At 33.9% G+C, this 20,948-nt stretch overlaps 1 protein-coding gene across 2 annotated transcripts in view; it reads right to left on the minus strand.

The window, feature by feature from the left end:
* The window catches only part of TUSC3 (tumor suppressor candidate 3), a 185,050-nt gene that overhangs the window by 24,390 nt on the left and 139,712 nt on the right, over positions 1 to 20,948 (minus strand). For both annotated transcript variants that reach the window (XM_068532087.1, XM_068532086.1), the window contains exon 7: positions 3,959 to 4,022. In XM_068532087.1, the coding sequence (XP_068388188.1) occupies positions 3,959 to 4,022 (64 nt within the window). The remainder of the gene's footprint in view (positions 1 to 3,958; positions 4,023 to 20,948) is intronic.

Here is a 20,948-nt window from a genome sequence, read left to right on the forward strand (position 1 = left end):
TCCAGGCATCAAGTTGCTCCTTCCAAGCACTGATTATAGGATCTGTCATACCAGATTAAAATTATTTCTCTATCAGTCTACCTTCTTGCAAACAGCAAATATCTTATATTTTCATTACATAACTAAATGAAAAATTAAAAAAATATTTTACTCGGAAAAATATAAAGGATCATATGAGTTAGTCTTAGTTCATATATTCCTTATTAAAATGTCATAACATTTTTTATTCCTTTTTAAAATAGTTTTCTCTCAAAGGCTACTTAGGACTGTTCCCCGCCCCCCCCCCCCAATAAGGTACTGAAATAAAACACTACTAAAAGGGAGAAAAATCTTACTTTTACTAAATGTGAATCAATAACCTATGACATCAAATGACTCCATCTGTTCTTTCTTAGGTTTTTTTCAATAAAATTTTGTATATAGCAATTGCATCTAATGATCTCGCTTACTAAATTAGGAAGAGAAAACCAAAAGGCAGAAATGTTCTCTAAACAAAAAGCAACCACCTGGAATTTACCTTTTTTGTTCTTGTTGTTTAAAGAGAAAAAATATACATGCAAATTACAAAAAAATTACATGATAAGTTTAAAAAATATCGGTAGACTCTGCCAAGGAAAAGTAAAATCAGAAATTATTATATATAAAAAAAAATTATTATATACTGGCTTCTACTAAACTTTTATTGATAATTTTAATGAGTCCACCATTTTAAAAGACATTTTCTCTTTTCATAGGTATCTGTAAATAAAAATAACAGGAGCAATAAAGCAACAAATAGTTACTAGTAGCAGAAAGAAAATAGGGGCTTTTAATTCTATGTGTTACTGTTAAAGCAATTATACTCCAATAAGGACATTAAAAAAAAAAAAAAAAAACAAACTACATGGAAGACTTCATACTGTTTGTGGAATTTCTTTGCATCCTAAATCTCAGCTTGATGCCAATGAGCCAGGAAATGAAACCTTGGGGAATTCCTGCCATACAATGGAATGACGGTCTCAACACACCTTTTCATTCCTTTTGCTAGGTACTCCTGATGTATTTAATAGGCTAACTGTTTGGAATAAAGTATACTGCTAAAATGCCAGCATGGATTGAAATCAGATAGAAAAGAAAAAAAGAGTCCATACAAATAAGTACCAAAAAGTTACCTCCAACACATATTCCCCCTTTTCTGCAGGTTCACTTCTGTGGTTTCAGTTACCCACAGTCCAAAAACATCATATGGAAAATTCCAAAATAATTCGTCAGTTTTAAATTGAGATTTAAATGTCATTCTGAGTAGCATGATGCAATCTCACACCTTCCTGCCCTGTCCCACCCGGATGTCAATCATCCCTTTGTCCAGAGTATCCACGCTGTATTCACTACGCATTCATTAGTCACTTGGTAGCCATCTTGTTACCAGATAAACTGTCCTGGGATCACAGTGCTTGTGTTCAAGTGACCCTTTTAACTTAATAATGGCCTCAAAGCACAGGAGTAGTGATGCTGGCAGTTTGGATACTCTCTTACTGTGCCTGATCTATAAATGAACCTTTATCATAGGTATGTATGTATAGGAAAAAAATATAGTATATGTAGGGTTTGGTACTATCCACAGTTTCAGGCATCCACTGGGGGTGGTCTTGGAACGTATTTCCTGTGGAATTTGGGGGGGGGGATTACTGTACTGTGTTTTAACACAAATGTGTTTTACTTCATAAATTAACTTACATAATTAAAAGATAAATTAAGAGCAAATATGGCATTACCCTTATTTTTTTTAATAAGGATGAGATGTTCCTAGAAATGTATTTGCACATATTTTATTTTCTCACCTAAATTCCCTCTAAATGTGCAGAAAGTATTAATCTCTTATCATATGAAAGTTGGAAAAGAGAAACCAAGTAGTTAACTTATCAAGATCACAAAATTTGAGAATGGAATTGGAAATACCTACATTTAAGTAAACAATCTGAGACAGACTAGAGCAAAAAACACTCAGTACCTTCTTAATTGTGAAGCCACAAAGCACATAGGTAATTAAGTAAATGCAAGGAATGGGTTACAGATGTGCACAGTTCCATGAAATGCACTCAAGTGTGAGTAGCCAAGGATGAAAGGAATAAAAATGTTGAGAACTGATACAGAGGAAGAAGATGGTTGATGTTGTTTGGTGAATTTCAAAAAGATAGTGTTTAGTTCCCCTCTAATAGAAAATGGAGTCTTATAATCTCATTTAAAGCTTCATTTCCAAGATCAAATCTTCCAAAGGTGTCATTTTACTATCTTGTTAATTACACATGATTAATGGGCTCAGTGAATCACACTCCAGAAAAATTAATCCATTGTGTTCCCAGTGTAACCTTTAGAATTCTGATAAATACCATAGGACTATGTTTTTGTTTTGTTTGTTTTGTTTCTGGTCATCTACGCCTTTGCCAAATGTTAAAAGAATCAACCAGTAAATGTTTATGCATGGTATCTGTGACCAGCAAAGTTCTGAGTGAGAAAGATGGGAAAATATAACGGGAAAAACCAAAGCCTTTAGTGAGTACTAGATGTTTTCTTTGTGCCAGCTATCTCATATTCCACAGAGAAGTGCCATGTGGTTAGTTTACTAACCCTGGTTTTACAAATGAGGAAGTTTGTGAGCTTCCTGAGAATTGGGAGTGCTTTTAAGAACCTCCCACTCCTTTCCTCCACTATAGTTAACACAAGTCTCAGTATATCCTGGCACCTGATGCACTGCCCAGAACATATTATGCAAGTAAAAGAGAACTAAAGGTGGCATATACATATTTGCTAGGTGGATTAAAGAGTGCACTGTTATAGCACAACAAAGTAATAAAATACAAAGCTTTAATGCTATTAAAAGATAGTCTTTTCCATCCAGAATAAAATTAAAAACTTCAAGATGTCACGACTGACACTTATTCATGAAATCCTATAAATAATAATATAATATATAAAACCTGTACAACCGGTAGACTATTAAAAAAAAAAAAGAAAACTGAATTCTAATCCTAGTTCTTCCTCCAACCTAAGGCAAGTCCATTAAATCTTGTGGGTTTTAGTTTTCCTAGCTATAAAATAAAGTTTTGGCCTAGGTGAGTTCTACGAATCCTTAAAGGTTTAAATAGTTATGGTTACATCAAATACTGGAAAATTTGGTCTAGACTGCTTCATTTGAATATGAATCTCAGTAACCAGGAGAATAATCAAATTTTATAAATGACACTATAAGCCACACTCTAAATCCCGATAATGACTCAATACTTTCAACACTAAATTTAACATACAGATATTTCCACGGGACTCACACAAATGTCAATGTTCCCCCAAAGTAGTTTTTTGCCCCAGAAGTAACCTTACTTCATTCTAGTAATATTTAGTTTGTTTTTAGATACATGAAAAGTATCCTATCCTATCTTCTTTACCCTTCCACCTCTTTCCTATCCTGCTATCTTCTTTACCCTTCCACCTCTAAACCATAAATTGTACTGTGTTATCTGATTCATAACATTTAGTCTGCCATGTTCCAAAAAGATGTCGAATTATCCTAAATCTCCCTCTTCTCACTTACTATAATATTTAAGGGAACCAGTACTAAGATAGTTTTTTTATCCTGCTTTTTATATTATAGGACACTTTTTTCTCCCCATTAAGATCCTAAAGGGGAAAACCATACAAAGGTCACAAAAAACTCTAGCCAGAGATAATCAATGCAGAGCAAAAGCTATTCTTCAAAATTCAGTAGTCAGTTAAAAAAAAAAAAAAATTACAGTCTATTAATGATTCAGAATTTAAAAAATTACAATGCAAGAAAAAATAATCAGCATAGGAATTAGAAAATTAGTCAAATGGTAAAGTTTAGAATTTAATGTCTTGAAAGTCTTGATATTAGAAAAAAATCAGTTTGATAGCATGCAGCTTTGCTTTGTCCTTTTCAGTCCATCTGTGTTTTAAAGGATACTTAGTAGCAGAATAATGTGTGACTCTGCCACGAATTGAGCCTGGCTGCTCCCATGGATGTAGCTCTATAAAACAAGACAAAGAAGCGAAAATTACAATCCGGGCAAAAGCAGATGTTGGGTAGTTTTTTTCTTTGTATTGTATAGTTTTATGCCTTGAAGATAAACAATGGATGAATCTATGAATTAAGCCCTTATTTACAGTTTTGGAATAAAATAATTATTAGTTATTTTTGAATAAAATAATGATTAGTTAACTAGAAATAACAGATGAAAATGTTGGTGGCTGATGTAACTGTAAACTGTAGAAAGCAACCTAACATCAGAAGTAAACTTAATATAATTTGTTAAAAGGTTTTACCACAAATACATACGCACAATGTAATGATTCTTCCAGAGTTACTGTAAAATGTACTTAATATAAGCATAAGGTACAAATTAGAGCAACTAAGTTTAATGACTCTCCATCCTTCAAAGTAAGTAGAAAGTGACCTGTCAAAAGTTATATGACTCTTTTCCACATTATCAAAGTTTTAAAAATAAGGAGATAGCTTTATCAATGCATTCATTTTATTAGAGAATTTCATAACCCCATTGAGAAATGTACAGTGTCCTATACCTAGTTAGAACTCTTATTAGTTGATACCAGTCAGTTATAGAAATTTGACAAAAATCTCCATCCAGGATATTTTGCTGATTCCCACAGTATTTCTGCTTTAATGGAAAGAGTATTTAACTAGGAGTCAGAAAGTTATTCCATCTTGTCCTCAACCCTGGGCATGTCACCAAATCTCTCAGATATTCAATATCCCCTCATCTATAAAACTAGGAACTGGATTAGATGATTCCTACGATCTTGTGGAAGCATATACAGTCTTGTGTATATTGTCATCAATTCTGTCTTGGTATTTCCGCGCAAAGGCTGCTGTTGATACTCTGATCTAAACCGTCTTTGTTTCCATCTCTAATTTCTCAGTCATTTGTAGTGCAGCTGCCTCATCCAAAGGTGTGTTCGGATATATTTTTAAATCACAGCTTCAAGCAAACTGACTAAAAAATAGCCATTTCTGGTTTATTCACATTATAGCTTCTGAGGAATCCTATTATGTGTGTTTTCTTTTTATTCTATTAAATATTTACCAATGAATGACAATAGTGTAGCAAAACAAATACAAATACTATAAGCCATGTGCTTGACATTACTTCATCTGATTAGAAACTAAGATCTTCAGAACTAAGAAATGAAGGTTTTATTATTCTAATAACTGTAACAGCATAGATAATAACAAATACAACCATACCAAGTACTAATAACAACTACCATTTATCAAGCACTCATTTTGTGTTTAACACAAGCTCTACATGCAATATCTCATTTAATTCTAATAACTGTAACAAAGTAGGTATGCTTTGGCATAAGTTCCTTACAAGAAAAAAAAAAGTGCTCACACCAATTCCAGAGAGATGTGATTTTGAATTGTGATCACTGAAAAAAATGTAACTTATTTAAAAAAGAAGCATTTATGACACCAAGAAAATGGCAAATGAAAACTAAGGTTTGATAGTGCCTGGTGTTACCCAAATGACAGTTTCTGAACTGTCAAGGTCAAATCCACAAAAGCACTTTTGGTCCCTTCTTTCATTTTTAAGGTACATGATTGCAGAATGAACCAAGAGCTTGTCAACAGCTAAAGGAAATGCTGTTGTGATTATAATTTACCATCTACGTGAATTCTTTCTGTCCAGTCTTTTCATGCAGTTTGACTCAAATTAGTTATGAAATTTTATTTGCTCATTTTCTTTCCCCCTTCTTGCATACATCATGAAAAATTACCTATGTGAATCCTTTCACCTTTTTTCAGTCCCTTATTTACTATCTCCCAGTACAAGAAGAGCAGACACTTGAAATTTAAGAAAATATTTAAGTGATAATCTCTCACTCGTCTAGCATATGACTCTCATTCTTTGCAACAGAAGTACTACAATAGCAAAAAAAAGAAAACATGATGATTTATTATCAACATAAAATCAGAATGTAGGATGAAAACCTTGTACTTTCTTTGGCAACACTTCCAAGAAGTCAAAAGAGTTGTCTCATTGCTCTTAAATAAACTTACGTCTTTAAGGTTAAGTAATTAATTCTCATCCCTCCCACAAAAAAAACCACTTCTAAACAACAAATGGGTTAAAGAAGAAATCTCAAGAGACATTTTAAAATATTTCGACTAAATGAAAATGAAAAACAACTTATCAAAATTGTGGAATGTAATGAAAACAGTGCTTGGGGGATATTCATAGCATTGAATGCATATATTAGAAAAGAAGAAAGATCTGAAATCAGTAATCTAAGTTTCCACCCATAGAATGTACACCACCAAGAGTGAACTCTAAGGTAAACTATACACTTTAGGTGATTATGATGTGTCAGTGTAGGTTTGTCCTTGGTAAAAAAAAAAAAAAAAAAAAAAAAAAAACCATTTTGGTGAGTGATATTGATAATGGGAGAGACTATAAATGTGTGAGGTCAGGGGATATATGAGCAATCTCAGTACCTTCCTCTCAACTTTGTTGTAAAACTAAAATTGATTTTAAAAAAATAAAAGAAAGAAAGAAAAAAAGTTAATCTTGGCTATTTAAGATTTGCCTGTAGAAGAGCCACTGCTTTCCTGATCAAAGCCTATAGACAATGAGGGATCCGTTTTTTATATATGATCGAATCAATCCTTTTTTTTTTTAAAACCATTTAACTCTAAATAAAGAAGATGCTATTTTAAGATATATTAGTTAGTAGGAGTGCAGTAATGACCCCCTAGGCCTCAGTCTCCTTGGTATGCCCAGGTACCCAGAACTAAAATGAAATCATCTTTATTATTTCCTTCTCAGTTTCTTTCTGAGAATACTAACATCCAGGAAGAGATTCTTTTGAACTATTAAGATATACTATCTTATTTAGTGTTAAATTTAATAGAAGTACTTAAAGGCATTCTGTGATCTTCCCACTGTATGATACGACAATCTTGCTTAAGGTGGAACCAATTACTTGAGTCTTATAGTAAAAGCAAAGTGTGAGAGCAGGCAGGTAGGCAGACGGGCAGGCAGGTGGGCTTCTGTTGGCAAATGGGAGTATCGGGGTCACCTGCTGGTGCACAAAACGAGTGGAAATCCTGAGGTACTTAGCACTCTGACATCCTAATAAAAGATTTCTCTATTTCTTGACAGTTACATATTCCTAGCCCTTTCCTTAGGGGTCCTCTTTTTATTCATCAAACTACATAAACTTCTCTGAGGTAGCACTAGTTCTTGCTAGGCTGCTACACCAAATGGCAGATGTGATATAGATCATACAATAGCTAGGCCAAGTCCTCCTGGATTTACCTAAAAGAAGAGATATAAATAGGTATTATCTATATCCAGGTGGCAAAGAATGCCACTGTGTTTGACTTCCCCAGGCTAGGACGGGTATGATTGGTCTTAATAAAACCCCTCTCTACAAAAAGTTGTCAGCCCTGCTAGTACAGTGAAGAAATGGCTGTCCTTATGAGCTTTACCTGAATTACAGTGCCAATAAGACTGGTAGTTCACATACTGTAAAGGGGGGGGAGGGGAGGGGGAGAAAAAGTAACAAAACAGAACACCAAAAACAAAAAGCTCCAGTCAATACTAAGGAAATCCTCAGCAGAATATGCTGAAATAGTTCATTATAATTGGCCCTCCCTAGAAGGTCAGCCAATGAGAACACAGAGTGCAGGGCTGGAAGACTCTGCAGATACTATAAAACAACCCTAAGCCCCAGACACTAGTAAGACAGCTACTGGGGATAAAATATGTTTGGAGAAGCACCTTTTGCTTTTTGAACAAAACTGATAATATGACTGATGAGAGAGCTTCTCATATGCACTGTGCTTTCAAAATGTTGAGAGGTAAAAAATGTGACAACACAGTAAGACTAAGTTTCTTCCAAGTGTACGGCAAAAACTTAAAAGGGCCTATGACTCAGCTTCTAAGTAATTTTAGTAATTAATATTTTCCTGAGAACACATTTCTAGACTTATTATAGATTTTCTTTTATTCACTAATGAAAGAAAACTTGAAATGCACAGTATAATTACTCTCATAGAATTTTTTTGGTAACTAAAGTAGTAAGTTCAAAATGAAAAGTTATGTTATATTCTTCATTTTAAAATCCAACAGAACAGCTTTTGATGTGAGATGAACTGAATATGTAAATCTACAATGCAAAAGTTTTGGTAACTCTGTCATATCAGATATATATGAAAAGTATAATTTAATAAAAATATGTGGGCTTTTCTCCTTTTTATCCTTGGAAAAAAAATCAACCATCAAGGAACATTACTATTCTCATGTCATTATTGTAAATGTAATCTAAAATGCAAGAACAACAACAACAAAACAACTAATGTAGCTTAAAATTTACATGATTCTGTGTTAAAAATAAAATCACTCATTTCATATCACTGAATATTTTGCATCTGTGATTGGTGTAAGAAATGCATTAGGAACAGAGTTTCTCTTTTGCCCTATCCCAGCTTTGCAAATAAATGATTTCCCCCAGGAAAGCCATTTAACCTCTCTTTAATTCATTTCCCTGGTACGGATCATTTTTTGTTACTTATGGGGCTACTAGGTGATAAAAAGATGCTATTATCAAGAAGAATCTATAAAATGCATTTAAACAAAAAATAAACAAGAAAAGGACCACTGTCTTTTGAAGCATAGTCTCTTATATTTTTCCTCTTTTTTGGCTTATCTGTGAAAATGGACATTCACATCTTCACTCTCAGTGCTCACATGATAATCTTTGATAATCCTATATATGGAAGCATCTTCACATGGATGAAAGTACCCTGGGTGGCTAGGCAATTATTTCTTAATAATGAATCTTTTAGCATATCTATTAGATCATCCTTTGATCACTGTTTGTACTTAGTATTTTTTCCTGTCACCGCCTCACTGATTGCAACATGAGTAAAACACTGCTCAGTCTGGGTCCCATTACATCATGCTGGACTACCTGCTGTGACAGTTTTTCTAGTCCAGTTCTTCAGATAGCTTTAGTCCTTGAAACTTCTCTTATATTGTCTTAAGAATGATACTCTCTCTAAAGTTCACCTAATGCAAACTGCTTTAAAAGTCCAGTGTCATCCATTTTCTCCGAATGTCCAGGATCACTGCATTCTGATGAGCAAGTCTGGAAAATCACTGCCTGTATATCTTTGACATCAGAGACTTTATCTTGACATTTGATGTGAAATATAGCACAATGGTATGATAAATGAAACCTATCTAAAAAATGAAAATGACGCTGATAAGGATTCAGACATTAGATCCATATAACACTGTTGACAGTACCACGGCTCTGCAGGCCTTGAGACTGGCTTTAACTAATGATGGGTGCTACTGGTTGAGCCTGCTCATCTGCCAAATGAGACATCAAATTCTTGGTGTGATTCTCTATTTCTTTAAGCTTAATATTTGAAGGCTTCAAATTAACGGCATTCATCTGTATATTTAATCAGTATACTAGCAACGTGAATCCAGGTATATGAGAAGTATTTTGCATGTAGAGGCTAATATACAACTTCTGGTTCTTCCATAAAAACTTTAGAGCACCAAACACAGCAGTCATCTTCAACAGAAGTACCACGCTGATGGCTGGGAACTCTGGCTAGAAACCAGGCTGCTAGCGGTGGGGGGTGGGGTGTGTTACGTAACCGACCTGTGGTTCCGTTTCCGTATCAGTAAAGCAAGGATGTTGTAGTAATTTAAAGCTTTAGAAAAGTATGACATGAAGTAAGCCTTCACTAAGTGTTGGCTATTGTTGTTATATTTATTTATTCAACTGGTATTTATTGAATGTCTAATATGTGATAGGTACATTTCTAGGCACTTGAGATAAGAGTGAACAGAGCAAATATCCCTGGCCTCACGGCGTTTATAGTCTAGTGTTTGTGCACACGTGTGTGTTGGGGGAGAGAGCCAGAGAAAGACAAAAAAACAATGAACATAAATAAGTACATAATACATATATGTATATATAGATAATATAAAATTAATTGTATACAGAGAACAGTATTAGCCATACTGATTTTGAGGGACGCACACACCAGGCAGAGGGAAATCATGGCCGGCACGAAGGCCTTAAGGTAGAAATGTGTTCAGGGAACAGAGAGGTCAGTGTATTGGTGAGGCCTTAGATTTTACTCTGAGTCACATGGGAAGCCTTAATAGGTAAGTTCTGAGCAGAAGAGTAATGTGAGCTGTGCTGAGAATAGACTAAAATGGAGTAAGGATAAAAGCAAAGAGATGAGATGGAGGTTACTACAGTAATCCAGACAGCAGATGCTGGTAGTTTAAAGCAGGTTGATGGTAGATGGTAACAAGTGATCTGACCCTGGATATATTTTGAAGGAAGAACAACAGCATTTCTTGTTTGCTGTGTGTTCTTACACAAAAGGAGATCAAAACTTTATTACAGATAGAATGTGTAGTAAAAATTTAGTTACTTCAAAGTTCAAATTCATAGTAAATATATATATTACAGTATTTATACTAATATATAGAACATTCACATTCAATTGGGAATACATGAATTTAAAACAAAATCTAGGTATTCATGGGTTTATTAAAATAAAGAGGTCATTAAAAATGGTAACATGTACTTTAATTAGTAAGGACTCTATAATTGAAATATAGAAAAGTTACGTTATTTGTCCATGACATTCTATTCTCTTTTCACATTTTCTCCTTTGGATGATTCATACTCTTAAATTCAACAGCTCTTTTGTATGAAAGACTCCTTCTCACACAGGTCTATAGTGTCACATTTTACGGAGTAACTACTAATTGGATATATCTACTTGAATATCCCACTTGAATGTCCTAACACTCGAAAACCAAAATGTTTTCAAACAAATATCAGTGTTCTCCGCACAAAATAATTTACCTTTGCCAGACTTGCTAGACTTCTATGTTCCTGTCAATAATGCAACCATTCTTCTAACGACCAAGTTTCAACTTTAGCATTTATGTCTGCATCAATCATAGAGCCAGTGAACACTTCCTATTCTACATTTGCCATTTTTCTGTTACCTTGACACAACTGATTGTGTCTGAATGTTTATTATATCATGCTTGGATTACAGATGCTCTAATCTTTACACTCCAATCTCTCACTTCTAGCTAAATCTTCGAAAATCACCACTTTCATCAGTCTACTGCCCACAAACCTTTGAAAATTTAAAATTGCTTAGAGGCCAAAGCCCTTGGCAATTAAGTCAAACACTTTTGAATCAATCAATTAATAAATCAAGCCAGAAACTATCTACTCAGTACTTAAGAGAGATACTGTATTCCATAAAATGAGAAAACAAGTAAATATAAAATGTGGTTTTTTTGCTCAAAAGGAAACATAGTAACATTTGCGTAAAGAGATCTCTAACCATATAGACAAAATAAAATGAGGGCAGTGTACTTAAAACACTCTAGAATTAGTAGACCAAGATTTGAGTCTGGGCTTGAGTTGCCTCCTTTGTAAATGGGGATAATAATAGAATCTTTCTTACTGAGGACTGCTATAGGATTGAACAGATCAGAAGTTAATAAAGTTAGCTACTAAATTACATGGTATTTAGTAAGGACTATAATTTTGGCTATCAGTTTAGCTATGTGTTCAGTGAGTTCTAGAGAAATATAAAAGGTGAAATTACTGTAGGGTGAAATGGAAGGAAAAGACTCCAAAGATGGTTAACTGTAAACAGGGTATTTCGATGGAGATTATGTTGAGATAAATTAGGAACACTGGGAGAGGATTTTAATCAGGTAGACTGTGACAAGGAAATTAACAGAGGATGGGAAGGAGTTTAATCTTACTGGGAAGGGGTATGGAAGTAGACATGATTGGGATGCCACATTAAGTCCATTTATTCTCACACTATTTCTATTAAAAAAGATTACAACTCAATGAAAAAAAAAATTATGGCCCCCAAACATCCTATCCTCGTTTCCACCTCTCCATGGGTTCTTAAGGCTGTTCCATTTTTTTTTCCCTGACCCATATCAAGGAATGATCTTTATTCTTACTGGGTAACCAAAATTCAGCTTGATTTAATGCCAACTCAAATTCTACCTCTTTTAATAAAATTTAATAATTAATAAACAGTTAATGCTCTTAAACTATAATACTTACTGTCTATAACATTTAATCTGTATCTTAATCACATATGGATTTAGAATGTTAGGATTCTGGACTTAAAACTCACATGAATAACACTGTATCAGGAAAAAGCATATATCATTTATAGAATACAGAATATTATTTTTCAAAAAGAGAACAGGCTTCAAATACTTGCTTCTACATATTTTAAAGCAATTTAAATACAAAACATATTTAAACCCTAAAGCGAAATGTAAAATGATTGTAGAACTCTGTATATGTAGTGTAATTCAGGAATTTTTTAAAAATCTAGAGCATCTATTAATAACTCCATATTTTTTAACATCTTAGATGAAGCTAACATATGAAGTTAAATTCCTCAAAATAGCATAAAGAACAGTTAAACTCGGGAAATTTTATATATAAATCTTAGAGAAAAAGTGATGCTTGATGCTTTAAACAGCTATGAAGCGTGAATGTTATTTAAAATTAATAAAATCAGAGTTTACTCTTTTCAGATTGAGACTGAGCTCATTAAATAATGATTTTATTTTTAATAAGCGGTTTCTTGCCAATAAAATTTTTAACAAGTAAGTATTGATATTTGGTGGTTATCAGTATGTACTATAAGCATATAATTAAAAAAATCATATTTCTCCAGAGATTTCAAAAGTGTATTCCATCATTAGTAATTAATGTATTACAAATGTACTTGTGTATTAGTATTACAAGGGAGTATTTGTATGCACTTAATGAATTTTTTACATATAAATTGGTTTTTTTGTATATAATTCCATTTTAAAAACATTGGCTTTTTCTTTATAGATTTTAAAAATCTTACATGAGAGCTTGCAAATATCAAAATGCGAACTTACCTTCACATATTGAGAGTTTGTGACACTATAAATATATACATTATATAAAGACTAAAGCTTCTTTTAACTGTGCTTTCTCTCTCTTTTTTTAAAAACTGGCTAATTCATAAGAAATTCTTCAGATTTGTTCTTAATCAGAAATACACAATAGGGGGAAAAAGGCACTCACAAATTTTGTATTTGGATATTTAAGGCCAGTCAAAACTCATCTTATAGATTTAAGACTTTTGCACTTTTCTGTCAATTCTAAAGAGGTATATTTTCAAAGAAATATTATCTGGAAAAAACAAGCAGAAACAAATGAGAGTCTTTCCATCGTATCTGTAATAAAATTCTTCCATGAGTTTTTCACTTATAATCAGGAAGTACTTTTTTTCAAAAACAGCCAGCACTGCTGGGAGAAATTTGAAATGACTTTTTACAAACACAAATTATATACACACACACATATATATATATATATATATTTTTTTTTTTTTTTACAAGTGGACACGTGTGGAAAAGCGTAGAAAAGCAACTGGAAAGATCTGCACAAAATTGTAAACCACTGTTAACTGTGGAACAAATTTTACAAGTTGAGAGAGGAGTATTGAAAAAGGAGGCTTACATGTTTTCTTTTACATAGTTCTGTATTATTTGAATCTTTTACAACGTTTACAAAAATATTTGTGGATTATTTGGGGAACAACATGTTCTTTTAAAGAAAGGCAAAATTTTACTCTTATCATCAAGTAATTTATAATATTCTAGAAAAGTAAGAATTGCTTGCAAATGCTGTGGACAAGTCAGATTTTAAAAATGACTGGAAAATGTCCATGTGATTTAACAACATGGAAAGCCCTGGTGAACTTGGTGTGATTTTGAGGGGAGTGATGGGTGTACAGGAGCCAGACAGAAGGACGCTGGGAGTGACCAGAAATGAAGTGAGTTCATGGGCACAGACAACCTAAGAGAATAGAAGAAACCGAATTCAATGATACTAATTTCAAGTTTGAGAGCTTGGTTTTGGGAAATGTTACAAGTTTTGATGAGGTTTCAAGTAAATAGTTCCCAAATGGGCAGTTTAAGTGGAATGAATAGGTAGGTTATAGAATTTAAAGAGAAAAAAATGATCATAGGAGGCCAGTGTGCTAAAAGAATAGACAGCATAGGTGTTCTGAACAAAGGGACTGGAAAAAAAAAAAAAGATTTCATCATGTCTGAAGACAGAAGAATGAATTAGATAACGTTTGAAGTCTTTTAAGACCCTCTAATTTTATTTTTCAATGAAGTTACTACGTGGTTGTCTTCAATATTGTAAAAACTATTTTCCAAAAAGAATATCAATGACACAAAGAATATTCAATCCTAAGAAATAAAAATGTAACATCATTTACATAAGTGCTGCAAATCAACTTAATGGAATTTTTTTCCTCTTGAAAATATTAAAAAAATCAAGGGCTGCACAGTTCTAATTTATACTACTTAAATGGAATTAATATATCATCTGGTGGCTATTGCAATGTTTTCTTTAACAAATCACAACAACATGTATTCATAAAGTTAGTTTCTTATTTATGGGTTCCTTTCAGTTCCTAAAAAAATAGTGAAAACCTGACTGTATCAAACTGGGGGGAGAAGGAAGGTATAAATTTAAAAACAAATTCTCAAATAGAATAACTCTGTCAAGTAAAATTTCGAAAGCAGAAAACCTACTCAGTAAAAGATAAAATATATTAGCAATTAGCATCATCTTTATGGATATAAACAATCAAGGTACTATTGTCCACTTAAAGATATTTTCTTGAACAATCTAAACAAAACTCAGTCAAAACTGTTTACAGATTTAATTTGCTTAGTAAACCAGGCCTGCACCATACAGTAGTGTACTTATCTAAAGTTAAATTATCACAAACTCTAAAATTGAGTCCTTCTTTTAGTGAAGTATAGTTGACTTACAATACTGTGTTAGTTTCAGGTATACAGCATAATGATTCAGGGTTTTTGCAGATTATATTCCATTATAGGTTATTAAAAGATATTGGGTATAATTCCTTGTGCTATACAGTAAATCCTTGTTGCTTATCTATTTTATGTAGTTTGTATATATGAATTCCATATATATTGAGTTCTTAATTAATGCTTAAAGCAATTAAAAAATATATGTACCTTTCTTTTCTTTAAAATGTAGTAAGGTGTTTTATAAGATAACCTTTTGGTTTAGAAAAAATAAATTATCAATGGCAAAATGCTTTGAAATTTTTATCCTTTCAATCTTCCAAATAATGTTTGAGAAAAAAAAAAAAAAGCAGAATCTTCTATGCCTAGTGGACTAATTCTGGAACCCTACAATAGAAGGGGGAGACTCCCAAAATATGATCTTAGGGCTTAAGGAGTTCAACACCGAGGAGAAACTTAGAAGAATTCTTCAGAAGAAAACTTTTATGAATTTTTATTATGAAGGAGAAAGCTGGTAGGGAGGGAAGATGACAAGAAAACAAAGGGAGGGAGAAGAAAAAGGAGGAAGTACCTTGGGGAATAATGCTTGTTACATCTGCATGACCAGGAGCAGGCCTGGACTGAGGCAGAAGTTCTGAAACTTCCTGTGCATAAAGCTCAGGAAACCCTGCGGAAAGCCAGCGCAGGAAGCCCTGTGCAGAAAGCCACACACTTTCTTAAATTTATGTAATGTTTCTATTTAAAAAATCTAAGATGAACAAATAAGTAAATAAATTGGGAATCTTGCTACAAGGTACATTTCTGGATACCATTTTCTGGAATCTGCATTTTAACAAGTACCCTGGGGGTCTATGTAGCCATTCCAGAACATAACTGGAAAAACAATAGCTGAGAGGTTCAAAAGTAATTTCTTCATCCTCTCAGCAACTGCTTTCTCCAGCCACAGGCATTTCTGGGTATTCAGCAAACCCGCTGATTTGAAACCCTTCTACTCTAGTTGGCCAGGAAGCAGCTGGATTACTGACGATAGACGTGGGGTCAGAACTCATTTCCATCCTTACTCTTTACCTATCTAGGCTTAAGATGCACCTGGCCCTGTACTAGATACCAGAGAAATGAGAGAATCATAGTTTCTGCCTTCAAGAAGTTTATAATCTAGTTTAAATAACTAAACATTACCTAAAATACAAAACAAGCAAAAAATTAAGTGGCGTAAGTAGCAGCAAACAAAGCACTATAAAAGTAAGAGGAAGGATGGAGAAGCAAACAAGGCCTCTTGGAAGACAGCATCAAAACTAGATAAAACCTAAAGTAAAATGTCAACAGACAAGAGAAAAAAGAGGAAACGCTCCTGAAAGGGCAGGTGGGGAGCACTATGGTAAAGACAGCATGGACTGGATATGGGTTACTGGGAAGAAAGTAGTTAAAGATGAGGCTAGGAACGCAGGCGGTCCCTACCTTTAGAGGGGTCTTGGATAAAACGCAGAAATAACTATTTCTAATTTTAATTTTATAGGAATAAGAAAGTCACAGAGGACTTTTAAACAGAAAGGAGACGTGATTGTAAGTCACTTCAGGAAGCTGAATCCGGAAGCCACAGATTTAATGTACCGCAACAAGATGAAGGTAAGTCAACATGCTGTATCACGGTGACTGTAAATCAAGGCTACACAGAGAGATCTAGGTTCTCTTGCTGCTCTACTTGATCAAGCTGCTTAACCTCTCTGAGTCACAGTTTCCACTTGTGATTAGGGATAATAGTGACTACTTCATATAAGGGTACTGTATACACTGAAGGAGGTAACATGTAAAGTTCCTAACATTAGAGATAGTTCGTCATTGTGGTCCTCGTCGTCATCCACTTTTTCACATCACTCAAGTTTTTCCTGTGCTCTTAGATATGGTATTTTTGGATGGCTCACATGAGTTTGCCTGGAGCTAAATTCTGATGAGGAAAATAAAGGGTAAGGTAAAAGGGGGTAAAGTGAAGAAGGTATAAGATACATGTAAGAAGTTCAGTATGCCAAAGAACTAAGACATATGTGAAATAGCCAAAAATATACAAAATACAACTTTTCCAGTAGTACTTGTTCTCATCCTCGGATTTGGGTAAAAGCTTCCAGATTGGCTTTGATCCCTCTAATAAAATAACAGAACTGTATATTGCTGTCAAGATAATACAATTAAAAGAAAACGTGCTTTCCCTCCCCTCCACCCCCAGTGGTAACCAATCTGCCTACCTGATGTTCCAAGATAGCTTACATTGGTTTTACATATCCTAGATTTTTACGTATGCCTTTCCAAATTTAACACAGTCTAGTATTTGGTTGCCCTCTCTTTTCTAGTCAGGCTATCTATCCTCTTTTGAACCAACTTAAATATGACTTATCAAATCTAAATTCAGTACCACTTTCTTTCTTTTTTTTATTTTTGAATTTTATTTATTTTTTTATACAGCAGGTTCTTATTAGTTATCTATTTTATACATATTAGTGTATATATGTCAGTCCCAATCTCCCAATTCATCCCACCACCACCCCCAGTATCACTTTCTAAATGAGGCTTCTTATAGCACTCAACTTGACATAGATCTTTTTCTAATCTTAAACTCTGTAGTATGTTTAAGTCAGAACTACTAAGTTTATACCTGATTATATGTTGATTTGAATTATTCTCTGCTTCACTTTTATTAGTCTCATGACTCCAAATGTCTGGTAAAGTTCTTGAAACAGGACCGTGGCTGTGCATTTTATCTCCAAAATACCTAGGATAATGTTAGAAAGTGTTCCTAAAAAACTGCGGATTGGGACTTCTCTGGAGGTCCAGTGGTTGGGACTTTGCCTTCCAGTGCAGGACTTTGGGTTTGACCCCTGGTCAGGGGGCTGGGATCCCACATGCCTCTGGGCCAGGAAACCAAAACAGAGAGCAAAAGCAATGTTGTAACAAATTCAATAAAGACTTTAAAAATGGTCCACATCAAAAAAAAAAAAAAAAAAGTTAAAAAAAAACCAACCTGCTGATTGACTGCTCAATGAAATTCTCCATCTAAAAATTTAATGTTATACCTTTCCTCCCCCATGAACATTCTTAGTTACGTCATAGGCTATCAACTTGCCTCCCAAGCCAATCTCAAAATCACCCCAGTCCTCTCTTCTTAATTCTACTCATTTTACCAGGTATAAAGTTCTGTCATTACCAGTCTAGAGTCACTACCACACTTTTTGTTCAGGAACTCACCATCTGTTACCTCAGTCTTCAAACTAGTCTTCCAACCAACAGTTTTACATATCACTTCCCTAAAAAATACAAATCTACCCCTGGCCACTCAAAGACTTACAGGTTTCTAGCAGCCAAATGCCTACAGAAGACTGTCTAAACATCTTAGTGTAGCATACAAGGCTTTTCCAAATCTGTACCAAATCAAACTTCTTAGAATCACCTGAACAGTACTCAAAATTCACTCCATTTACTCTAAATTGATTACCCTGAGCCACCTAATAACTTTTCATGCCTCTGTGCCTTCAGGCATTTTCTTTATTATTGTACTTTGCCCACTGTAGTGGGTTGAATAGCGTTCCCACACAATTCGTGGCCACCCAGAAGCTCACCACATGACCTTATTTGGAAATAGTGTCCTTGAAGATGTAATTAGCTAGGACTGGGATCATACTGGATTAGGGCGGGCCCTAAATCCAAAAAGAGTATCCTTAGACAGAGAAACAGAAGGGGGTGATGTGAAGGTGAAGACAGAGACTGAAGTGATGCCTCCACAAGTCATGGAAGGCCAAGACTTGCCAGGAATCACCAGAAGCAAGGAGAGGGGCATGGGGTGGCTTATCTCTCAGAAACTCCAGAAGGGAACCAACTCTGCCAATATCTTGGTTGCAGACTTTTGGTCTCCTGAACTGTGAGAGAACAAATTTCTGTTGTTTTAAGCTACCCAGTTTGATGTACTTTGTTATGGCAGTTCTAGAAAATGAATTCACTCAGTTATCCACTTGTCGAAATCCTACTTTAAACTTAAAGATCTGGGCTCTTTCATTTCTCTCTCCTCATCTCCTATAGATTCATCCAAGCAGTAAGCTGTTGCTCCATCTTTGCTCCCACAGAAATATATTGAAGCTTATGTCTGTCACTGAGTTGCAAGGCTGTTGTCTATTTATGTCATTTCCCCTGTGGCTCCGGGAGCATATCGAGATTGATTTCCAGTATTTAGTGGTGCTTGACATAATAGAAACTTTATGCTAAAAAGCACAGGCTGCAAAAAGTATAGGTTTTAAGAAATAACATAAGCCCTACAACTTACAAATTTTATATTGTATTCAATACTGTCATTACAATGCTTATTACAGAAGTTCAGGGTAGAAAAAGCCCAACACCTTAAACCTAATTTCAGATTTTTTTAACATGTAAATATAAAGCTTTTGAGAATAGCTTGGCAAAAGCATTTTTCAGCTGTATATGCATTTACATTAACCTATTATCTAGGTTCAATTACTCTGTGCACACACTGTGAAAGTAGCTGAATCTCAAAGAAAATAACACCATCCTATGTAAAATTAGGTTAGTCTGACAGACTTTTAGTGTAATAGTAAACAGTGGTGCTAAAGCTTTCAGAGACGTAACATAACTTGAAAACAAAATTAGTATTCAGAAAAAATATGGAGTCTAAAATTCATGAAATACACTTCTCTTATAGTTCACAAATGAGGATTTATAATTCATACGATTCAATGATCAGGACTAGCGTTCTTCTAGTTATCACTGTGTAACGTTTGGACGGCTGAATCAATTTCGTGACTTCACCTATGGCTTAATTTCCCAAATTTAAAAGCACAAAATAGTGGACTAAAGAGTAGAATAAAGATGACGACAATATATGCTTCTCTAGAAGTACTTTTGTTTCATGAAATGTTGAAATGGTTGTACAGTGCAAGCAAGGGTGTTCAGAACATGTTCATGAACAGATTTTTGCACAATCAAGGGTTCAATGTGGTTTGTGTTGCATCCATGCAAAAGGCGTAATTATGATTTTACTGTCAAGTTATGAAATATTTATCATTGTATTAACATCTATCATATTACCAACCACATTTTATAATATAAGCAATGCAAAATTGCTTACACTGTAAAAACAATGGTAATAGTGATATCTTTTCTCCACTCCTGCAAACATAATTGCAGAACGGAAGCTTCTTCTACTGACATTTCAAACGCTTTTTAAGTATTCACATGATGATTCTGATATCTGTTTGATAAGTACAATGTCATGAAGCAAGTTTGAAGAATAATTTCTTTATAAGCTTACTTGGGAACCAGTATTTTATTACCTAATTAAATGTTTTTGTTAGCATATATATCATGAGAAATCTTTGTTCCATTTCCTGAGGAAAAAGCACCCCAAAATAGAATGCTGTTCATAAGAAATAACATTTTCTTCTTTTCATTCGCTTCCTTAACTGATCTATTGATAAAATAAATGCAAAGAATAATACACTAAGTTCTAAAATGAAAATAAGCAGCATATATACAATTATACATCAAAAGATACCATAAATATATGGTATAAGGTATATACATGGTATCTTTTTTAAATTTTTATTTTATACTGGAGTATAGTTCATTAACAATGTTGTGTTAGTTTCAGGTGTACAGCAAAGTGATTCAATTACACATATATATGTATCTATTCTTTTTCACATTTTTTTCCCATTTAGGTTATTACAGAATATTGACCAAAATTCCCTATGTTATACAGTAGGTCCTGGTTGGTTATCTATTTTAAATATAGTAGTGTGTATATGTCAATCTCAAACTCCCAATTTATCCCTCCCCATCACCTTTCCCCTTTGGTAACTGTTACGTTTTTTTCCGAAGTCTGAGAGTCTGTTTCTGTTTTGAAAATAAGTTCATTTGTGTCTTTTTTTTTTTTTTTTTTTTTAGATTCCACACATAAGCCATATCGTATGATATTTGTCTTTCTCTGTCTGACTTGAAGTTCACTTA

Source organism: Eschrichtius robustus, chromosome 21, assembly GCF_028021215.1.
Source record: "Eschrichtius robustus isolate mEscRob2 chromosome 21, mEscRob2.pri, whole genome shotgun sequence".
Lineage (NCBI taxonomy): Eukaryota > Metazoa > Chordata > Mammalia > Artiodactyla > Eschrichtiidae > Eschrichtius > Eschrichtius robustus.